Here is a 24,541-nt window from a genome sequence, read left to right on the forward strand (position 1 = left end):
AAGGAAAATGAAATTTAGTTATGTCGGGCTTTCTTTCCCAAATTAGTTACACCAACATGGTAATGGTAGAGCTAAGATTCAAACACGGGTCAATTCAGCTGGACATACTGAGCTTAATTTGTGCTTAATCACTGTATTAGCAAGTACCTCGACTTTAAATTCCTGCTTCTGCTTGGAAGAATTCTATAGATACTTCTTGTCAGTCTTTAACTTTCTATCACTGCTGAACTAGCAAATTCTATTCCACATTTCAAATATCTCTATCTCCTGTGCGTTGATCTTTTTATTTCAATTAAATGGTAAACTCCTTAAAACCAGAGACAATGTATTATTCTTGTCGTAATTTCTGTGAAGGTCTGGTACTGTGGAGGGCACATAATGAAACTGCGTGAATACTGATGTCTTAGGCACAGTCTTCGGCACATATGCGTGCTTACTAAAGGGTCACAATGATTACTATTTATTATTATCTGAGGGGCTAATGCATCAAATTGAAGTTCTAACAGAAAAACAAGAAAATTCTTATCTTTTCTTCTATCCTAAAAACTTCTTGCTTGCCTTCCTTAAGACCTAGAGTAATGGTTTCTCAGGCCATTTGTCATTTCAGCCTCATTCCACCCTTTCTACGAAAGTGTCAACTAAAACATTAATAGGCAGCAACATGTTTCCCCCACAATTAGTGCTCTTTAAATTGGGAGCGCTTTGGAGAAAACAAACAAACAAACAAATATGAGTTGTAATTTGGGGGATGGATGGTCATTGTGTTTGTTGCCTATCCACGGCTGTAGCTCCATTTAACTTTAATAAAGTTTCCTGGAAGTGTTGGTTCAAGGCTTCCTGACTCAAGTTTCCAATGCGCAGGGCCTCGCCCCATCAGGCGTCTCCTAGTCCTGCCACCTCTCTTTCCCATCTCAGCCTCCGTGTAACTGCCCCAGATCTAGCAGCAGGAAAGGCTCTCCCTCAGGCCTCTCACGGTGAGCGGTGTTTTCCAGGACGCAGGGAAACCAGCAGCTTTAGGACCGCGCGGCTCCGCGTGCAAAGGCCTTCAGACCGCCCTGCCCCAGGGCTCGCCGGTGCGTCCCATTACGTCACACGCTGCCCGGAAGTGCCGCTGCGTCTGCAGCGGGGGTGCATCTTCGGACGGCTCCTCGTGTAGTTAGAGGAGTAGTGCGTGAAGCGGTCCTGTGGTTCGTTTCCGCAGCCTGTGTCGGCGAGGTGGTGCGTCTCCCGGCGCGAGCGTCCTAAGTTTGCGCCATGGAGGTGGTGGAGGCCGCCGCCGCTCAGTTGCAGACACTGAAGTTCGGTGGCGCCGGCGTCGGAATTGGCCAGGATCTGGCCGCGCCGGCCCCGGACCCCGCTCCGGTCGCAGCGCCGCCGGCGGACGCGGGGGCCCCGGAGCCTGCGGGCGAACAGTCGCCTCAGCTCCTGCCGCCGTCGCTCCCGGGGCCGCCTCCGGAAGGGAGCGGCCTGGAGACGTCGGACTCGGACTCAGATTCGGACTCGGACAGGTCGTGCCCCCTGCGACCGGGCGCGCGGGGGCGGCTCTGGTAGCGGGAGGCCTGGGCCGAGGAGGCAGGAGGGCGCTGGAGCGGGGCGCGTTCCTCGCCGCCCCTGCAGTGTCCCCGGGAGGGAGCTTGGCGGTCGGGGCCCCTCCTCTAAGGCTGGGGGTCCGAGAGGCCTCTGGGGACATTTTGTCATTTTTCAGTTACAGTGTAGAACACCTGAGACTGGGGGCTTACTCCCGTGACCACTCGATGTGGTATGTCTTTGGGGGTTATAATTTAAAGTTTGTGGCAAATCTTTTTCTCACGTTTAGTGTGTACTCTTGCTGGTTGAACCAGATAAATGGAGCATCAGATAAACGATTTTGTCTTTTTTCAGCTTAACTCCTGACGGTTTTGGAGAAATTCTAAGAAATAACTCTTAGAATTTCTTTGGTGAATTTTTCATGAAATTAGAGGAAAGTGATTCAACTATTACTACATGCTTTGCGTAGCTTTTTTGAGGCTTCTCCCTTCCTACCTCCTGTCTTTAATATAGGCAAGTTCTGTGGTGGGAGGCGAGTTAACTGAACCACGCTGAACCTTGGCTACAAGTGTTTGAGTGTGTTTTATGCCATGCTGTATCGGTGAACAATATAGACAAGATCCTTGCCTTACATTCTGGTGAGACGGACGAAAAATGAAATAGAAAAAAAAAAAAAGTGAGTTGTTGAAAATTACAAGGAAGGAACAAGCAAAACACTTGTAGTAGGAGAACCCAACCAGGTAGGACCCTCTGGCCATGTTAGTTTTCATTCTAACTGCTAGAGAAATTTGAAGAATTTTAAGCAGATGATTTACATGCTCAAGTTAGCATTTTAATGTTTTACTCTGTGAAGAAGAAACTGAACTGTATTCAAGAGTGAGAGCAGAGTGGTTGGCTTAGTGTGAGAGCAATGGGAAAGATGTTGTATTAGTCCACCGTGTGAAGGTGTTTGGGTTGAATATTTTGAAACTTCCCAGATTTGGATCGCTGATAGATGTGGTAGTGGCCTATGAAGAGGGGCATCGACTGGGTGAATGGTGGTGCTGTTTACTGAGAAGAGAAACCTTTACTGGGGTGGGGGCTATAAACCAATAGGGATGTTAAATTTAGACAGTTAATTTGAGATTTCACTCTCAGCAAGTTGGAGGTGTCAGGGAAGCAGTAGGAGGACGATTCTGGTATGGAAATGTAAATTTGAACATCAGATTACAGGTAAAACTTACTTTAAAACTTTTTTTTGATACATATTTTTAAATTTATTTACTTTTAATTGAAGAATAGTTGCTTTACAATGTTGTGTTGGCTGGTTTCTGCTGTACATTGACATGAATCAGTCATAGGTATACATATATCCCCTCCCTCTTGAACCTCCCTCCCACCTCCCATCCTATCCCACGCTCTATACTTTAAACTTTTTATTGTGGACATTTTCAAACTCAGAGTAATATAATGAATGTACACACAGCCATCGCCAAGTTTACCAGTTTCCATTATCTCCTAGCTTTATTTTGTTATTTTTGGCTGTGTTGTGCAGGCATGGCTTTCCTCTAGTTAGGCGAGATGGGGGGTGGGGGGTGGCGCTGCTCTTGATTGTGGTATGTGGGCTTCTCAGTGTCGTGGCCTCCTTGTGGAGCACCGACTCTAGGTGTGCAAGGTAAGTAGTTGTGGTACACTGGGCTTAGTTGCTCCACAGCATGTGGAATCCTCCTGGACAGGGGATTGAACTCCTGTCCCCTTCATTGGCAGGTGGATTCCCAATCACTGGAGCACCAGGGAAGTCCCCTTAACTTTGTTTTACCTAACATTTCTGACTTTTTCTTTTAACTTGATAGCTTTCAAACAAGCCTCAAACAAGCCTCAGACAGCATGCCACCTTCCCTGTAAATTCTTTACTGTGCATTTCTGATAAAATACTTTTTACATAGCAACCGTGTCATTATCAGCTGTAGTAGAATGAACCCTAATTCCTTAATATCAGCTAATAGCTGTATTTAGATTTTTCTAGTGGAATAGGAGTCATGTTTACCAATTTCATCACTGACTGAGCATGCAACACTTTGATACAGTTCCACAGTTTCTACCTCTAGTGACTGGGTTCAGGACTAAACAATGAAATACAATAGAAACTGAAGGAGAAAAACAGAATTAGTAGGGAGAATGCACTGTTTTTAACTTGTGAGTGTATAGGTCATTAATTCAGCAGTTGTTATTAAGAGTTTAGGGGTGGAGCTTAGGGATATCAAGACTGAAGATGTAGCAGTTATCTGCACTCGGTAATGATTGAACTCATTGGAGGTTATACATGGAAAGAGTACTGGAGAGAAGAGAACATGAGTATAGAACTTGTAGAAACAGCACATAAAATGAGCTGAAGGGGGTACCAGCAAACAATTCAAGCTAAGAGAATAGTTTCTGGCTCTGAGAATTGTTGTGGAAGTCAAGGGCTAAAGGGGTTTTCAGAGAGTGGAGTGTTCAGCATGGATGGTAACTTGAAAAAGTTTCCAAATTGAAGACTGAGAAGAAACTCTCTTTGCTTAATTGATCTGATCCTTTATGGCTAGTAAGACAGGTACCTGGCCCAGAATTCTCTTCTGTCAGTGATTTGTCACATGCTTCAGACTGATGCATAACATAAGAGACAGTTGTAAAAAGAGGGTTTGGGTTAGAGCAGGGGTTTTGTGATCAGTGGATTGGAATGCTTTCCAAATACCATAGTCAACTTCAAAAATGCTAGCTTTTGAATTATACCAGCAACCATAAACATCGAGTAAAGCAGATATTTTCTAGTTGAATAATCATATTTTAATACCATTGTAATAATGCTTTTGTATTGTTTTCAACTTTTTCTTCTCTATAGTGAAACAGATTCCGATAGTTCAAGCTCCTCCTCTTCCTCATCGTCGTCCTCATCGTCTTCCTCCCGTATGTCCCTTCCTCCAGTTCTGTCAGATGGAGAAGATGACTTATTAGTTGAGAAGGAAAATAAGAATTTTCCTCTTAAAACAAAAGATGAGTTACTTCTTAGTGTAAGTACTTAGATTTGTTACTAAACTTAATTTATATGTTCTAAAATATGATACTGATATGATCTCATTTGGCCTATATCTGCTCCATGAATTTGAAGACCACTCTCAACTTGTACGGGTCATACTTTTGCCATACCTTGGCTTTCTTAAGTGAAAGAAAGGATTGATTCTGAATAATTTCTCAGGTTGCTTCTAGTGCTAATGTTTGATAATGTACTAGGCATCTAGTTTAGCTTGCTGCGTTTCGTTCTTATCTTCCCTAAAGATTGTAAAGATGCACGATTCTTTTTTTGGGAAGGGGTCCAAAACTCAGAGAAACCTTAGTTCAGTAGCAGTTGAAACTATTTTTTAACCAATTGCCTTTGGAGAAATAGAAGGTAAAATTAGATCAGTTTCACTTTTGAGGATTTCTGTTTACTGGAAGTTTTTGGAGTGTTTTCATTATTACAGTTAGAGAAAACTTGTTTATTGTGGATTGATATTTATTGGCATTTGAATGCATTTCCTCTTAGACTGTATGCTGTTCCTAGGAGGTTAATGATAGTCTGGTTGAAGCCTTATGGTATAAGAGGAAAGTCTTCTCAGAATTTCACAGTATGGACTGTATTGTCATATGTTTATTCTTTCTACTCCCATGTGTACTTTTAGTTATTATTAATGTTTTTAAGAAATTTAATGGTCCCTAATTATAGTTATAAAGCACTTAAACCAGTGAAGTAGTAAAGCAAGATTTGAGAGAAATTTTTAAAGCCTAGAGACATTCAGGAACCTTTTCATGACCATACTGGATCGATTATTTCCTTTTTCTCTACTCGTAATAAGGAATTTTCTATCTCAGTTATGCCTTGTGTATTGAGAACCCTGGAATTTGTGTGCGAATTAATCAGTGATTTATGTTTTCATACTGCAGACCTTAATCTCAGTGGCTTTTTACACAGAGGCTCTCCCAACTTATGATTATTTTCTGAAGTTATTGGCAGATTTGTTTGGTCTTATTCCTGTATCTTAATCACTTTTCTACTTAGATCTCTCTTAGACTGTAAGAATCAACAAATAAAGGATCATAGTACTTTGGTGTGTACATGTGTTTCGTTTTCTTATTTATCCTGCTAGATATGAAATTCTTCCCTTGGGAATTGCTTGAAATTTAATGCAAAATCTTAGTCAATTTATTTAGGTATTTTTCTGGATAGAGCATTTTTCTGGATAGAATGGGAGAAGGCACTGGCGACCCACTCCAGTACTCTTGCCTGGAGAATCCCGTGGACGGAGGAGCCTGGTGGGCTGCAGTCCATGGGGTCGCTAAGAGTCTTACACGACTGAGCAACTTCACTTTCAGTTTTCACTTTCATGCGTTGGAGAAGGAAATGGCAACCCACTCCAGTGTTCTTGTTTGGAGAATCCCAGGGACGGCGGAGCCTGGTGGGCTGCCGTCTATGGGGTCGCACAGAGTCAGACGCGACTGATGCGACCTAGCAGCAGCAGCAGCAGCAGCAGCTGGATAGAGTGCCCCTATTTTCATCAGAAAGTCAAAAAGAGTCTGTGTCCACATTTTTGAGGACTGGTTCGTAGCTGATCTTCGTGGCTCATGTAGTGCCCAGCAGAGTGCTTTTCAGATATCGGCCTGTCAGTCAAGAGTAGTATGTGACTTGTGGAATGGGTGAGTGAGTGGGCATCTGACATTCACTCATGTTTAAACTATTACAACACACCTACCATGTGCCAGGTGCTGAAAACAAGACCAATCTGGTTTCTACTCTAAATATACCTACTGGAGAGGCAGACAGTAAATGATGGAGAGAAGTGCTGGAAGTGCTGTTGAGTTATGTGAATGCATGCTTAGCTCATATCAAAATTCCTTTTTTGCTGGGAAAATATGTTAGTTTTTAAAACTTGAAATACTAAGAGGATCTCTTCCTTTTTGTGCCAGTTCTGAAGGATCTTTGGAAAGGATGGAAGGGGCAGTTGTAGTCTTTTTTTTTTTTTTTAAATTTTGGATTCTTAACTAGCTCCTTACACTATTTTATATTCTTATGGTTAGAAAGCAAATGTACTAGAAGTTCCTACTCCTACATATGGTACTGGAGATATGTAGAGGCATGAGTTCCCTGGTCTGCCATAAATCCTTTAGGGCTTTAGAAGAGTATATGAGGACTCCTTCGGGACTTGCATTCTCAAGTTCAAGGGAAGAGAATGACTTGGCCCTGAATATCAAGAGTGGTGTGGCTACAACTACTCATTGTCTTTAGGATCTGCTCTTTGTTGTTCAGTAGATGTTTCTGCGCGTGGCCGGCGGCTTGGCCTCTGATACTCCTGAATGAATGTCATGGACAGAACTTGGATTGGTTTACTGGGGGCCTGGTTCATGGGTCTGAACAAATAATTGAAGCTCGTGAGATGGGTATTCTCATTGCCTGGACATGAGTTGCATGGTCACTCCTATACTCTTGTGTGGAGAGTGTGTAGGAAAATGTACTTGAGAGAAAGCATGTGGGCGAGTGTGAGGCTGGGAGTGTGTGAGATAAGTGACAGAAAGGGAGTGTGAAAGTGTGTGAATTTTGAAGAGTATGGGTAGTATCAACCCCATACAAACCACAAGGGATGAGTTCTCTATCACAGGAAGGGGAGGCTTGGAACACTGCAGCTGTTGTTCAGTCAGTAGTAATATTTATCTTCTGTTGGAGGGAAAGAGGGAAATACGTGGAAGCAGTTAATCACATATGACATAGGTTGGACTCTTGGAGCTGCAACAGAGACCAGATTACGTCAGGAGAGAAGGGGGATTTGCTGTAAACTTACTTGGATAGAAAAGCCATTGGGAACCAAGGTAGCTGTTGAGGATGGCAGTGCTGTTTCTTTTATGTGCTTCTTGGCATTCTCATAGCTCTGAGTGTCATTTTATTTTCTGAATTACTTCTGTTTGCCTGTAGCTTCAATCATTTTACCTCTAGCTTGCACTTGGATTTCTTATTACTAGCTCTGTAGAACATTTGATATGTTCTACTTTCACCTTCTCCATGAACTGGCTATTCATGCCATATTCTTTGCCACCTTTTAAGACAGTCATGTTACTTAGCTTTGAATTTGTCTTTTTTCAGATGATAGTTCATGCTTCCTGGGAAGCGTCCCCTCCTTTGTTACATAAAGTAGCTCTAGCTGGTATTGAATGTGCCTTTGTTCAGGTCTGCTGCTGTGCATCTTCTCAGGCAGCAGGTCTGTGCAGTGGAGCTATTTGCTGTGTGTAGTCTACTAATTTCCTAATGAAATTCTGAGGAAGACCAGTGCAATATTCTGTGTTGTCTTTGTGAAAAGGTGTACATAAATTCAAATGGGTCAAACATTTAGTACCAGTTTCAGAGTTTGTGATGCATCTATGAGATCTTTAGAACAAAGACCAGCTTTACTGGTTTTATGGCCTAACTCTTCATAAAGTTTCTCATATTCTGGACTGTCTCCTATTGTTGAGGCATTTGTTCAGATGCTAAGTCATGTCCCACTCTTTGTTACCCCATGGACTGTAGCATGCTAGGCTTCCTTGTCTTTCTTTATCTTCCAGAGTTTGCTCAAATTCATGTCCATTGAGTCGGTGATGCTATCCAACCATCTCATCCTCTTTTGCCTGCTTCTCCTGCCCTCAGTCTTTCCCAGCATCAGGGTCTTTTCCAGTGAGTCAGCTCTTTGCAGCAGGTGGCCGAAGTATTGGAGCTTCAGCTTCAGCATCAGTCCTTCCAATGAATATTCAGGGTTGATTTTCTTTAGAATTCACTGGTTTCATCTCCTCGGAGTCTTAAGAGACTTTGAAGAGTCTTCTCCGGCACCACAGTTCAAAAGCATCAAATAATTCTTCACTGCTCAGTCTTCCTTATGGTCCAGCTCTCACATCCATACATGACTACTGGAAAAACCATAGCTTTGACTATACGGACCTTTCTCAGTGAAGTGATGTCTCTGCTTTTTAATATGCTGTGGAGGTTCCTCATAGCTTTTCTTCCAAGGAACAAGTGTCTTTTAATTTCATGGCTGCACTCACCATTTGCAGTGATTTTGGAGCCCCCCAAGATAGAATTTGTCATTGTTTCCAGTTTTTCCCTTTCTATTTGCCATGAAGTGAGGGGATCGGAGGCCATGATCTTTGTTTTTTGAATATTGAGATTTAAGTCAGCTTTTTCACTCTCCTTTTTCATTCATCAAGAGGCTCTTTAGTTCCTCTTTGCTTTCTGCCGTTAAAGTGGTATCATCTGCATATCTGAGGTTGTTGATATTTCTCCAGGCAATCTTGATTCCAGCTTGTGATTCATCCAGCGTGATATTTCACATAATATACTCTGCATATAATTTAAATAAGTAGGGTGACAGCATATGACCTTGACATACTGCTTTTCCAATTTTGAACCAGTCTGTTGTTCCATGTTTGGTTCTAACTGTTGCTTCTTGATCTGCATACAGGTTTCTTAGGAGACAAGTAAGTTGGTCTGGTAGTCCTATCTCTTTTAAGTATTTTCCAGTTTGTTGTGATCCACACAGTCCAAGGCTTTAGCATAGTCAGTGAAGCAGAAATAGATGTTTTTCTGATATTCCCTTGCTTTTTCCATGATCCAAGGAATGCTGGCAATTTGGTCTTTGATTCCTCTGCCTTTTCTAAATCCAGATTGTACATCTGAAAGTTCTCAAGTAGTGTTAAAGTCTAGCTTGAAGAATTTTGAGCATTAACTTGCTAGCATGTGAAATGAGCACAATTGTATGGTACTTTGAATGTTCTTTGGCATTGCCTTTCTTTGAAATTGGAATGAAAACTGACCATTTCCAGTCCTGGGGTCACTGCTAAGTTTTCCAAATTTGCTGACATACTGAGTGCAGCACTTTAACAGCATCATCTTTTAGGATTTTAAATAGCTCAACTGGGATTCCATAACCTCCACTAGCTTTGTAATAATGCTTCCTCAGGCCCACTTGACTTCATGTTCCAGGAGTCTGGCTCTAGGTGATTGATCACACCATCGTGGTTATCCATGTCATTAAGACCTTTTGTATAGTTCTTCTGTGTATTCTTGCCACCTCTTTTTAATATCTTCTGCTTCTCTTAGGTCCGTTCTGTTTCTGTCCTTTGTTGTGCTCATGTTTGCATGAAATGTTCTCTTTTTATCTCCAAATTTCTTGAAGAGATTGCTAGTCTTTCCCATTCTGTTGTTTTCCTCTTTCTTTTCATTGTTCATTTAAGAAGGCTGCCTTATCTCTCTTTTCTGTGCTCTGGAACTCTGAATTCAGTTGGGTATATCTTTCCTCATCTCATATCTCTTCTTTTCTCAGCTATTTGTAAGTCCTCCTCTGACAACCATTTTGCCTTTTTGCATTTCTTTACCTTGAAGATGATTTTGGTTACCATCTCCTGTACAGTATTATGAACCTAGTTTGTCCATAATTCTCCAGGCACTCTGTCTATCAGATCTAATCCCTTGAATCTATTTGTCACCTCCACTGTATAATCATAAGGGATTTGATGATTTAGGTCATACCTGAATGGTCTAGTGGTTTTCCCTACTTTCTTCAATTTAAGCCCGAATTTTGCGATAAAGAGGTCATGATCTGAGCCACGCTGAGCTCCAGGTCTTGTTTTGCTGACTGTATAGAGCTTCTCCATCTTTGGCTGTGAAGAGTGTAATCAGTCTCATTTCAGTATTGACCATGTAATGATGTCCATGTGTAGAGTCGTCTTTTGTGTTGTTGGAAGCGAATATTTGTTATGACCAGTGTGTTCTCTTGGCAAAACTCTGTTAGCTTTTGTTTAGGCATGCTGAGCTTAATTTTTACCTCTTTAGTCTGTTTGTTAAGCAAGAATGTTGCCTTCCTGGATCTAGCTTTTTAAATCTTTTCCATTGTTGGGCAGTTAGATCTTGAAAATCTACCTACTAACTATTGCAGGTCTGTATTTGTAAGTATGTGGGAACTAAAGTAAAGTGACCTCAAGATTGTCCTTTAGAGTTAAACAGAGTTGTAGTGGTCCTTTGGGATGACAAGATGTTGTTATAACCTGATTTTAAAAAAGCTGAGAGGAAGAGGAGAAACTCAGAGGGATTGGTCAGCCATAGACAGATTGGAAAGGAGAGTAGTTGTCATTATCTCTTAGTGTAGGAATGCGGTATAGAACTTAAAGTTAACCAAGGGGAATCATTCTTTTAAAACATAAACACTTCAAAGCAGAGAAGGTTTATATATAATCTATACAGTAAATGTAAAGCAGCACACATATTACAGTTTTGGAGCTACATTTAAGCCACATAGGGTTTATGAAGTGTTTCAATGAATTGGAAAATTAGATTCTTTCTGAAGGATTTTCTCTCAGTTCTCAGTTGAGAATGTCCTCAACTCTTCTTTCAAATAAATTAGATGTGATTAAGATTTAGAATCATAAGAACATTTATGGGATTGTGACATTTATAAGTCTTAATCAGAAGTTAATTGTGCCTATTGTTTTCTCTTCTGAAAACCTGAAGTTACATAATATTTAAAAATTATGATAGCAGTGTTTATGAGGATAAAACATGAATAATACTGCAGTAGAGATAATGTGTGTTTATGTGTGTAATATAGCATGAGCAAGAAAAAAATTAAGTACTTGTAGGTAACTCTTGGTAAATTTACTTTCATAATTTAGAGACTGCCTATATTGTACTATATACAGAGTATACAGTAGGCAATATAATTATGCAGTATAATTAGGTTGGCACTTTGTGTAGTTGTAGTTACAGTGAGTACAGTTTTTCTGATTGTGACAGTGAAGACACATATCATGAAACTTCCTAATGTGAGGATCTGGAAATACTTAGGCCACCTGAAGTGATCAGAAGTTACAGTGGATTATTTCAGTTTTTTTTTTTTACTTCTCACAATCTTGAAATTGTATTGCACCTTGTTCTACTCTTAATATCATTGATTGACTGTGGTGTTTTCAGGGCCTAACTTGCTTTATAAGTTTTGTCCTAAATATGTAGACCTTATTTAGCTTCAGCTTTTGTTGAGTCTAGTGTATGTGGAATTAGCATATCATACCTTAGACTATTGATGACTTCTTAATATTATTCTCAAAATGCCAGATATTTAAATGGCTTATATAGTTGAAAATAGGTAGGTTTTTGGTAATATTTGGTGCTTTTTAAAAACAGTGCTCACATTTTTTTAAAAATTAAAATTTTGTACTTCGTTGCAGTTATTTCAGGAAGCTTCTATGAAGCACAAATGATCCTGAATAAATACTGACTTATTCAGTAGAGTATCCATATGTGTCTTCTGTATATACATGTATATGATCATTATTACAGAAAAACATTCTATTAGGTTCCCTGACCCCTGTAGATTTAATGAGTGAGTTGTGGCTGTTTTAGAGGATAAAGATCAATGTCTGTAAAGAAGACTCCAGCTGGAAAGTGAGCATACACAATTGGCTGAAAGCAGAATAACACCAGAGAGCTAACCACTGACTGACTTGTAAATGATTCAGATACCAGAAGCTGAAGGATTGAGAGGAAGGGGAGTTAACTTGCATTGTAGTGGTCGGGAAGGCATCATGGCTTGCCCTGAGATTGAAAGGTGGATAGGGTCTCCATGGAAAGGGACAGGTGAACAGAATAGGAACTTTCCCAGGAAGGACCAAGTCTGTTGCAGGAGAGTTATGTTTCCAGTGTCAGTTACATTTAGGGGCTCAGGGAATGTTTCTTTTTCATTTATCTTCCCTGCAGTTAAAATATTGTCAGTTCTAAAATGGACACTTTTTAACCCTTGAACACTTCTGAAAAGTTGGTACTAATAATTGTTGGCAGTGATTAGCTTTACAGTTACTTGGTAGCGCATTTATCTTTGTGGTACATGGAGTCAGTGTCTTAGATTCCATGAGGTATGGATTCCTCAGTTGACATGAAAGATAATGTTTAGGGCTCTATTCATCATTTAAAGTTTTTTCTTATGGAGATGGATTATGGTTTTATTTTATATTCATGTCAGCTTTTGAAGGTATTCTTTTGAATTTTGTTTTTGTGATAGTAATTTTAGAGAAAAATGGGATGAGAACATGTATTTTATTAAAAAAGAAGAATACAAAGACGCTTCAAAGAAGTGGTACTTTCATTTATTGGGTGAAAATATTTGATGGGTTAGTATGATCTTAGTGTCATGTATGATAGAATTGATGAGGACAAATTAATGACTGTTGGTGATAGCTTAAAAAATAGCTGAACTCTGTGGAATGTTGTAAAAATAATTTCCCTGGAGAAGTTGGTGAATTCGACTAAATGTTTTATGTGGTCATAGTTGACACACAGTGTACAGACCTAATCCATTCTTTTTTCCAACATGTTTTACCAACTATAGGAAAAAAAAAGTTTCCAATCATGTCTCTCAGTACTCCAGGGATTTTGTCCTACTTTCCAACCATATTTGAAAAGTGAAGGCTCACCTGATAGTATCAGGTAATTGGCTGCCACATGCATGTCCTCTATTCTTGGGTAACATGAGAAGGTGGTTGAATAGCTTTGTTCCACTTTCCTCAGTTTTTAAAGGTCTCCCCAAACTGGCACCAAATGGGTTAGTCGCCATTTGGAATGTTTGATTTCTTTCTCACTATTTGCTGCCCTTTTTCTGTGTTTGTGAGTGAAAACCCAAATCAAGGTTCTTTAGATAATTCTACCTGAAAAGATCATGAATTACTGATTTTTTCCCCCCTTCCGCAGTGATAAGCCTTCCTAGAGCTGGGGAAGTCAGGGCCATTGTAAAATATTGTTTTTTCAGAGGGCCGTTTCTGACCGATTAGCTGCTTCCATTTTTGTGATGGAAGTCTTAGACACCATTTTTTGACTGGCATGTCTACAGTTTAATTTTTAATAGGATGAATTTTTAATGTTAAATGCTACACGTTTGAATATTTTGTTTAACTGAGCATCCGTGTAGGCCATACAGATTTCCAAGAATCAGAATATAATCATATTCTCATTACAGACAATTGTTGATCTTTCATGGCTACTCGAGATGTGATTAGGACCTTGCATTTCTTTAATGCCATAGCTGAAGATTATAACGTCTGTTCTTCAGAATCAGAGTAACTTTGTTCAAGTCTGTTATGTAATTTCTATATTAATGTTCTGTCTTTTTGATTGCATGCTGTTAAACATTTTTAAAAATTGTACTATTAATCACTTGTATGAATTGTTGAGAACTTTTTTTTGCTTAGTTTCTCACTACTTATAGATAAGAAAACTGATACCCCCAAAATGACTTTCCTGATGTAGTGAGTGAGGAAGAGCAGATTCAGAACTGGCATCAGATGGAGTCTAGTCAGCTCTGTTTTTCAATTCCTGCGGAGGCCTTTTTCACAGCACTGGAATTTGATCATTTGAACTTCCCGATTATTTGGTTTTTGAATAATGAGCATAATTTGTAATGGTGAAAGATGATTCTGTTGTCTAATTTAAGCTTTCCTACATTATTGTAAGAAACCCTCTGTTGCCTTTTAATAAAGCCTTTGACTTGGACCTGTAGATGTGCCAGAAGTAGATGATTGTATTTAATTCGTATGTCAACTTTCAGCATTTTGCTGAATGCTGACTTTTTTTGGTGACTCAGTGGTAGAGAATCTGCCTGCCAATGCAGGAGACATGGGTTCAGTCCCTGGGTCAGAAAAATCCCCTGGAGTGGGAAATGGCCACCCACTCCAGCATTCTTGCCTGGAAAATCCCATGGATAGTGGAACCTGGTGGGTTAGAGTCCATGGAGTCACAGAGAGTCGGACACGACTTAGCAACTAAGCACACATGGAAGCACAGATATTTACAATTAGCTGCAGATAGTATATATCCAGAATAAGGTGTTAGTTTCTTTTTAATTTTGGAAAATAACAAATAACAATAATGACAAAGATTTATCACACACCTTCTTCACACACCCAGGTATTCAGGTTAACATCAAGACCTAATATGGTGCATACTGTTACAGTGTGGTCCTAAAATTGTATTAATGGCTAAAAATAGATTGGTCCTCTTATACTTGGGTGTATATTTAGTGATGGAGGGCTCTTTGGATGTATGAGAGTGTAAAGCAGTGCTGTCCAGCCAGTCTTCCTGCAGTGATGGACATGTCCTCTTATATTAACCCTGTCTTCATACCACAGCAACAGAGCACTTGAATGTGGCTAGTGCTCCTGAAGACTGCATTGTAAATTTTATTTAATTTTAATTAATTAAATTTCAATAATCAAATTAATTAGTGTCTTGTATTAGATAAGCAGAATAGGAGTCTTTCCTACTCACTCATTAATCTTTCTATGAGGGTCATAGATAAACCAGGCTCATGCTTTAATCTTCCTAACTAGCTGTAAATAGCCTTCTTGCCTTTTGTTTTCATTACACTTGGTTTTGTTTATATGATGAAGGGCCCAGATTTCCCTCTCATCTCTCCTTCAGTTTTTAGTCTGTCGTCGTTAACGTCTTATTTCCGATTCTTTATACACTCTGTGCACTGTCGAGGCACTGGTGTCGTTTACCATGTGTTTTGGTCCCTTTCTTTTGTTTTTTGTCACTGGAGTGTGTTTCTCCTTTTCTCTATCATGCACACATCCTTTCTCCACTTGTGGAAAACAAAGGTATTGGTTTTTATTTGAAGGAGATTATGAGACTGAGCAGATTTATTCATTATCTTACCAGGGCAACTGCTATATTACTAGGGGGCCAGGTGTTAATCTCCTGGCTACAGTAATACTTGCCACTGCAAACCTGAGGTACCTGTGTGTCAGTTCTGTGCAGTGAAGCTTAGTTGGAAGCCACCCTTTTTTACTTTCTTTTTGAGAAGGCTGGGTTGAGATCCTTTTCATTCCTTGAGGATTCTCTTTTGAATCTTAAGCATTGTAGTTTCATTATCTGATTTCTGCTTTGACTGAAAAACTCCAATTTAAATTTTTTATTTGCTTATTTTTAGCTTGGATTGATGAGCTAAATCAATTCATTTAATAAATATATACTAAACACCTAGTTTGTGATAGTCATTGTTCCTAACATAGCAAGAAGCAAGGCAGACCTGGTCCTAGTTTTTGTTGGATTTGTTGTCTAGTTTGGGACATAGACTTTAAGCAGGTAAAAGAATAGTATGTTAGACAGTAATATATTCACAAGAAAGCAAAGCCACAGGATAATTTGATAAAGAGTGAGTAGGCTTGGTGGTGGTGCAGTTCTTTAGATTAGTGGAAGATAACTTGAGACATCTACATATCAATACAGGGTCTTATATTGATGGTCTGACATTGTAGTCCAAGAAACTTTCCCTTTGACCCTTCTAAAATTATGCCTTCAAACCTGTCAAAAATCTTCATGGAAAGCACATCCCTTGGATGAACTGTTGAGGGAGTTTGGGACATTTTTGCCCCCTTTATCCTTTATCCCTTGTTTCCTAGCATGCTTGTTTGAAAAGGACAAATATCTCTTTTCTCCCTTGATTCAGTTTCCAGAATGTCTGCCATTTCCAAAGCAAATATACTGGTTGGCTTAACTAGACTTTCAAAAGCAAATTCCAAAACAGGCTGTTAACCTGGAATTGTAATAGGCCGATTCCATTTATCTCTTAAGTTATATGTACTCTACATACCTTTTGTGTTTTGCTGAGCATCTGTGATACAGACTTCATGCATATCACTTTTATAGGTAGGGTTTTTTACCATCAAGAAACAATTGAATGCCTTCATTGGCCTTCTGTAGGAATCACAGAAAACTGTATACATTCCCACATTTCAGACTACTGGGATCAGCGAGCTGGAGTTAGAAGTATGATGTCTGTATTCTAAGTTTGGTTCTATATGAGATTAGAAATGCTCCCCATTAGTAGGCAAAACTTGCTGTTTTATTAATACATAGGTTAGAAATGAGGTAGTAACAGGAGTTCAGGGAACCTGCCAGCCTATATTTTAACCACAGGTGTGAGTCCCCACTTCACTGCAAACAGTCTGGCTTTTCTTACCTTCCCTTGTCTCATGCTGGCTATCTCACAGACGTCGTTGGAGCAGGATGTTAGGACTCCGTCAGACCCTGTATAGTTTGACATGCTCAACTTAGAGTGATTTATGTGATGATAATATCAAAAGATGATGAAAAGGCATTTGGGAAAGTTTAACAGTCATCATTTCTCACTTAAAAAAAAAGACACAAAAATAGGAATATATGGATACTTTTCTTAACCTTATTAAAAAAAAATCCCAATCAAAATGCATTCTTATGCTTGACATTTGAAACATTCCTGATAGAGATACAAGGTCACGATCATCACACTTGCTTGACATTTATATTGTAGTCATACCAACCATGGTTATTTGAACAGTGCAGAATACAATGTCCTAATATTGAAAAGTAGGAGAACTTATTTTTTTGAAGATATGGTAATAGAGTGACTACACAAGAAAAGCACTGGACATGAATTTCAGCATGATATTGTGTTCATGTAATTTTATTTTATTTTTTGATAACTACTTTATTTATTATTAGGTTTTTAATTGAAAAATAATTGCTTTACAGAATTTTGTTGTTTTTCTTTCAAGCATCAACATGAATCACCCATAGCTATACTATGTCCCTTCCCTCTTGAACCTCCCTCCCATCTCCCTCCCCATCATACCCCTCTAGGTTGATACAGAGTCCCTGTTTGAGTTCCCTGAGACAGAATGCAAAGTCCCATTGGCTGTTTTACATATGGTAATGTAAGTTTCCATGTCACTCTCTCCATTCATCATACATATAACTTTAAAAATGAAACTAAAGTGAGGAAAGGAACAATTTTTCAAAAGTTATCTTATTATAGAGGTCTCCATAAATGTGATACAAGGTTAAAATGGAAAAAAAGGAAAAAGATTGATATATTTGGGAAATAAGGGCGTGGATATTTGCTTTATAGTTGATAACGGGCAAATGTTCTTAAAAACCCCAAATTTTCTTACAAACTGATAAAAAGATAAACCTTTCAGAAGAACTATGTGTAAAGTATACAACAATTCATAAATACATTCAGATAGCCAGGAAACATGTTGTCTTGATTAATGAGGAAATTTAGATTTAAGGCAGGATACTATTTTGGACCAATTGGATGGGCAGAGATTTAAAGTTTGCTTCTGAGTGATGACACTGATAATAGGAAAATCTCTCATACATCATTCATGGAAGTGTGCATTGATGCAGCCTTTTTGAAGAGATTTAGCAGTATTTGTTGAAATTAAAAATGTTTATACCTTTGGATCTAGCAGTTCCACTTAGAAGAATTTATCATGAGAGTTACACAAAGGTATATATTAAAGAATGTTCATTGTATCATTTTGTGTAATAATAAAAATTAAAGCTGTGCAGATTATTATTATATAGGATGATTGGTATACTAAGTTACAGTCCATCTATATAGTGGAACACCATAAGAGTGTTTAAATAAAATAAATACTTATTTTTGGTATAGAAAGATGTGCAAGATATAACATGAAAAGGATAGCTTATATTACAGTATGGATATTTTATTTAAAGTAGACATATTAAAGTTAAATGTAAAGTTTGTATCTGCCTACTAAACATATTTGAAAGACTGTTAACAGCTGTCTATGGAGAGGAATTGGAAGAAGGTGAAGGAATAGGGTAGGGGAGATTTTTGCTTTTTTTTTCTGCCTTTATTTTTTAAATTTATTTGCTGTTCATGTTTTAAATATTTTTGTATTCTTCTGTACTAGTGAAGTTTTTATTAAAATAAAAAAAGCAGGAACACCTGTAACTTTAATATTTAAAGTTAAAAACGATCAAAACAGTACCAGAGTTTCGGTTTGGATCAAAACATAATTATATTGCATGGGCCTTTATTCCTCCTTATAGAAAATACAAAACAAGGAGCCTTCCCTTTTGTAGTCAAAAATAGCATTTATTTATTTATTTGAGAATAACATTGATTTGTGTCCTAAGTGTTACTGGCATGCAATCTGCCCTCCTACCTGGTCCGGAGGTTTCCATAAAAGATCTAACAGCATTTCTGCTTTTCTTCCTTTCCTCTACCTACAAACTCCTGGCTTTATTTAACCAACAGGCTTTATTACAGTCTAAAAGTAATGAAAGATTTACTCTGTACCTTCCTGTAATTTGGTGAAACAGCGAGCAGTTTTCATCGTTGTGTGGCTGCATTGCTGTTGTTTGGTCACTGAATCGTGTCTGACTCTTTCCCATCCCGTGGACTGCTGCACGCCAGACTTCCCTGTCCTTCACCATCTCCCAGAGTTTGCTCAGACTCATGTCAATTGAGTCGGTGATGCCATCCAACCAGCTTATCCTCTGTCGTCCCCTCTTCTTGCCTTCAAACTTTCCCAGCATCAGGGTCTTACCTAATGAGTCGGCTCTTCCAATCAGATGGCCAGAGTATTGGATCTTCAGCATCAGCCCTTCCAATGAATATTCAGGATTGATTTCCATTAGGATTGACTGGTTTGATCTCCTTGCAGTCCAAGAGACTCTCAAGAGTCTTTTCCAACACAATTCTAAAGCATCAGTTCTTCAGTGCTCAGCTTTCTTCATGGTCCAACTCTCACATCCATACATGACTACTGGAAAAACCGTAGCTTTGACTAGACTGACCTTTGTTGGCAGAGTAGTGTCTCTGCTTTTTAATACGCTGTCTAGGTTGGTCATAGTTTTTCTCCTAGGGAGCAAGTGTCTTTTAATTTCATGGAAGCAGTCACCATCTGCAGGGATTTAGGAGCCCAAGAAAATAAAGTCTCTTACTGTTGACATTGTTTCACCATCTATTTGCCATGAGTTGATAGGACCAGATGCCATGATCTTCGTTTTTTGAATGTTGAGTTTTAAGTCAGCCTTTTCGCAATCCTCTTTTACTTTCATCAGGAGCCTCTGTAGTTTTTCTTCGTTTTCTGCCGTAAGGGTGGTGTCATCTGCATATCTGAGGTTATTGATATTTCTCTTATCAGTCCTGATTCCAGCTTGTGCATCATCCAGCCTGGCATTTCGCATGATGTACTCTGAATATAAGTTAAATAAGCAGGGTGACAGTATGTAGCCTTGATGTACTTCTTTCCCAATTTGGAATCAGTCTGTTGTTCCATGTCTGGTTCTAACTGTTGCTTCTTGACCTGCATGCAATTCTCAGGAGGCAGTTAAGGTGTCTTGTATTCCCATCTCTTGAAGAGTTTTCCACAGTTTGTTGTGATCCACACAGTCAAAGGCTTTAGCATAGTCAGTGAAGCAGAAGTAGATGTTTTTCTGGAACTCTCTTGCTTTTTCTGTGATTCAGTGGATTTTAGCAGTTGATTTCTGGTTCCTCTGCCTTTTCTAAATCCAGCTTGAACATCTGGAAGTTCTCAGTGCATGTACTGTTGTTGCCTAGCTTGGAGAATTTTGAGCATTACTTTGCTAGCATGTGAAATGAGTGAAACTGTGGAGTAGTTTGAGGATTCTTTGGGATTGGAATGAAAACTTACGTTTTCCAGTCCTGTGGCCACTACTGAGTTTTCCAAATTCTCTGGCATAGTGAGTGCAGCACTTTAACAGCATCATCATCTATTTGAAATAGGTCAACTGAAATTGCATCACCTCTACTGGCTTTGTTCATAGTGGTGCTTCCTAAGGCTCACTTGACTTTGCATTTCATGATGTCTAGTTCTAGGTGAGTGATCACACCTTTGTGGTTATATGGGTCATGAAGATCTTTTTTGTAGAGTCCTGTGTATTCTTGCCCCCTCTTAATATCTTCTGCTTCCGTTAGGTCCATACTGTTTTTTGTTCTTTATTTGCTCATCTTTGCATGAAATGTTTCCTTGGTATCTCCAATTTTCTTGAAGAGATCTCTAGTCTTTCCCATTCTGTTGTTTTCCTCTGTGTCTTCACATTGATGAGTTAGGAATGCTTTCTTATCTCTGCTTGCTAGTCTTTGGAACTCTGCATTCAGATGGGTATATCTTTCGTTTACTCCTCTGCCTTTTGCTTCTCTTCTTTTCTCAGCTATTTGGAAGGCCTCCTAAGACAAGCATTTTGCCTTTTTTCATTTCTTCTTCTTGGAGATGGCTTTGATCACCACCTCCTGTACATTGTTACGAACCTGCATCCATAGTCCTCAGGCTTTGATCACCACCTCCTGTACATTGTTACGAACCTGCATCCATAGTCCTCAGGCACTCTTATCAGATCTAATCCCTTGAATGTATTTGTTACTTCCACTGTGTAATCGTAAGAGATTTGATTATGTCATACCTGAATGGCTTAGTGGTTTTCCTTTCGTCGATTTGAGTCTGAATATTGCAATATGGAGTTCATGATCTGAGCCACAGTCACCTCCTGGTCTTGTTTTTGCTGACTATATAGAGCTTCTCCATCTTTGGCTGCAAAGAATATAATCAGTCTGATTTTGGTATTGACCATCTGGTGATGTCCATGTGTAGAGTCTTCTCTTGTGTTGGTGGAAGAGAGTGTTTGCTATGACCAGTGTGTTCTCGTGGCAAAACTCTTAGCCGTTGTCCTGCTTCATTTTATACTCCCCAAGGCCAAACTTGCCTGTTACTCCAGGTATCTCTTGACTTCCTACTTTTGCATTCCAGTCACCTATGATGAAAAGGACATCTTTTTTTGGTGTCTGTTTTAGAAGGTCTTGTAGGTCATCAAAAAACCGTTCAGCATCAACTTCTTTGTCTTCAGTGATTGGCACATAAGCTTGGATTACTGTGATGTTGAATCGTTTGCCTTGAAAACAAATAGAAATCATTCTGTCATTTTTGAGATTGCACCCAAGTACTGCATTTTGGACTCTCTTTTGACTATGAGAACTACTCCATTTCTTCTAAGGGATTCTTGGCCACAGTAGTAGATATAATGGTCATCTGAATTAAATTTGCCCATTTCCATCCATTTTAATTCACTGATTCCTAAAATGTCGATGTTCACTTTTGATGTTCTGTTTGACCACTTCCAATTTACCTTGATTCATGGACCTGTCATTCCAGGTTCTTACGCATATTGTTCTTTACAGCATTTGACTTTACTTCCATCACCTGACACATCCACAGGTGGGCATCCTTTCCACTTTGGTCAACCTTTCGTTCCCTCTGGAGCTCTTTCTTTGCACTTCTCTAGTGGCATATTGGGCACCAACCGACCTGGGAAGTTCATCTTTCAGTGTCATATCTTTTTGTCTTTTCGTACTGCTCATGGGTTTCTCAAGGCAAGGATGCTGAAGTGGTTTGCCCTTGCCTTCTCCAGTGGACCATGTTTTGTCAGAACTCTCCACCATTACCCGTCTGGTGGCTCTATGTGGCATGGCTCATAATTATCATTGTGTTAGACAAGGCTGTGATCCATATGATCAGTTTGGTTAGTTTTCTGTGATTGTGATTTTCATTCTGTCTGCTCTCTGATGGATGAGGATAAGAGGCTTGTGGAAGTTCCTGATGGGAGGGACTTGCTGTGTGGCAAACTGGGTCTTGCTCTGATGGGAGGGGCCATGCTTCGTAAATCTTTAATCCAATTTTCTGCAGATGGATGAGGCTGAGTTCCCTCCCTATATGGTAGGGGTTGTGGCAGTAATGGTGACCTCCTTCAAAAGGACCTGTGTCAGCATGCCTGGGCTCCCAGGACTGTTGTATTCCATGCCCTTTACCCTGTGGCAGGCCGCTATCAACCCCGCATCTGCCAGACTCCTGGGCACTCTCAGGCAGGTCTGGTTCAGTCTCTTTTGGGGTCACTGTACCTTTCTCCTGGGTCCTGGTGTGCACAAGGTTTTGTTTGAGCTTTTCAAGAGTCTTGTTTCCCGTGTCCTGTGGTAGTTCTATAACCAAATCCCACTGGCCTTCAAAGTCAAATTCCCTGTGGGTTCTCTGTCCTTTTGCCAGATCCCCAGGTTGGGTAATCTGTTGTGGGACCTAGAACTTTTTGCAACAGGGCAAGAACTCTTCGGAACAGTGTGAGAACTCCTTAGTATAATTTATCTCTAGTTTGTGGATTGTCTGCTTGGAGGCTCTGTGTTGGGGCTAATGGCAACCTCCTTCAGGAGAACTTAATGCCACACACTGAACCTCCCACGTCTGCTGCAGCCAGAGCTGCTGCATTAGAAAATGCCAATCACCACTCGTAAGAGTTGCCATTCCCAGAGCCCATGTGAGACCGGTGTCAGCCCGCAGTATTATACAGTTCTCTAGTTGCAGATTTAACGGGGTGTGAGGTTTCTGTTTAGCTTGGAACTTCTTAAACAAGATTGTTTCTGTCACATTTACCAGTTTGTTCTAACAACTGAACTCCCTTCTCTATTCTGATACACACCCCATTTGAGCACTTTCAAACCATGGTCTTACCTAGAAAAGGCTTCCATATTTAGTATGATAAAATGACAAGTAGTTGTCCTTTCCCTAGAAGTATTCAGGAAGATTCTGATGTGTAAAATATAGTCATTTCCTTCAATACAGGCCAGAATAACCATGCAGAGGTAAGTCTTCTGTGCTGAGTTGGTTGAGATCCTCAGTGTGCTCTTCGTAACTAGTCTTTGATCACAAAGCAGCATCCCCAGAAGAAAGTTAAGCTTAGTTCTGGTTGGGTGATTTTTGTTAAAAATCTCGACTGGAGATCCTGTAGAGGAAAATGAGTACCTGAGATACACTCATCTCAAATGCTCTGTGTAATTTAGGTTTTCCTGTCTTTTCTAACAGTTCTCCAAAAGTCATCTTTTCTCTCCCAGACTAACCCTAATATACCATTAATAGGATCTTTGTACTTTCCTTAAGCCCCTCTTAGGGAAAAACTTTCTTGGGAGAGTCAGTTGTGATCATTTGACAAAGGTGAACCGAAAGCTCTGTTTATTTAATTTAAAACCTAAGGTCTGCTTTCTTAGATTTGTCTTCAACTTCCTCTCCACTTCAATATCTAGTTTCTGTAGCAACTGACAAAACAGTTAGCACCTGGGTCAGAATGTGAAGAAATTTGGTTTTAACCTAGACAGGGAGGAAGATATCAGGCAACAGCTTCATGGCTTCTTGAGCTGAAACTTACTACATTGTTTCCAGGAATTATGTATTTTGTCTTGAAGAGACCAGAAATTCATCTTCTTTTCACACAGCCTCAGGAAAGTTAGCTGTTCCTCTGTTAAATTGTTTAATCATAGTCAAATTAACTAACCACATTAAGACAGATCAGAGAACTCTCCTGTGGAGAAATCAGAGCCAATAGAATTAATTCTCTTCAAATGGAGTGTCTCTGGGAGTTATTTTATATTGTCTCTTTTAGGATGGTCTCTTGTTCAAGTATGATTGGAAAAATCTAGAGTGGTATTTAGGTCTGTGTTATGAGTTAAGGTGTAGATACTAGATCTCTTGAATCAGTTAGGTGGGGAGATGTTAAAGAGGGGAGAAATGCTCAGACACTAGAAAGGACGACATCCAAGAGATGATAAATACTTAATGTCACATCTCAGAAACAGATGTAGCACACTACATGGAAACCGTCCTTTTAAAAAAAAAAAAAAATGTTAATTCCTTGAAGCTGGAGGAAGATTACTGCTTTTTTATATTACAGGAACTACCTTCTGTTGAAGAACTCACTATTGTTCTGCCTGAAGATATTGAATTAAAGCCTCTTGGGATGGTTTCAAGTATTATTGAACAATTAGGTATGTATATATTTTTATTAGTAAAAATTACAATTTATATCTAAGCATATACTAATAATCAAAGACTTATGGGTAGGGAATTTTCTCCAAAATATGTAATAATACTTCAGTTTATAGCTGTTAGGTTTGAACAGATAAATTCAGTTTTTACTTACACAAGTAGTACATAAATACAGTGTCTTTATAAAAATTTAAAGTGTGCTTTTACTGACATAGAAATTTCTCCAAAATTTCTTTGAATGATACATGTGTTTTCTATTGCTGTTAAATTACTACAGATTTAGTGGTTTAAAGCCACACATTTATTACTTTACAGTACTGTGGGCCAGAAGTGTGATAGGTCC

General features: G+C 39.3%; 1 protein-coding gene across 2 annotated transcripts in view; it reads left to right on the forward strand.

Moving 5' to 3' along the window:
- Positions 1 to 1,158: 1,158 nt before the first annotated feature.
- The window catches only part of NAF1 (nuclear assembly factor 1 ribonucleoprotein), a 61,382-nt gene continuing 37,999 nt past the window's right edge, over positions 1,159 to 24,541 (forward strand). The window contains exons 1-4 of one of the 2 annotated variants that reach the window (XM_081565001.1): positions 1,159 to 1,508; positions 4,126 to 4,131; positions 4,385 to 4,553; positions 24,104 to 24,197. In XM_081565001.1, coding sequence (XP_081421127.1) covers positions 1,255 to 1,508; positions 4,126 to 4,131; positions 4,385 to 4,553; positions 24,104 to 24,197 — 523 coding nt within the window. In that variant the 5' untranslated portion in view covers positions 1,159 to 1,254. The remainder of the gene's footprint in view (positions 1,509 to 4,125; positions 4,132 to 4,384; positions 4,554 to 24,103; positions 24,198 to 24,541) is intronic. The other variant, XM_081564908.1, reaches the window with a different exon arrangement.

The sequence above is a fragment of the Giraffa tippelskirchi genome, chromosome 1 (genome assembly GCF_054371585.1).
Source record: "Giraffa tippelskirchi isolate mGirTip1 chromosome 1, T2T-mGirTip1v1.2.pri, whole genome shotgun sequence".
Lineage (NCBI taxonomy): Eukaryota > Metazoa > Chordata > Mammalia > Artiodactyla > Giraffidae > Giraffa > Giraffa tippelskirchi.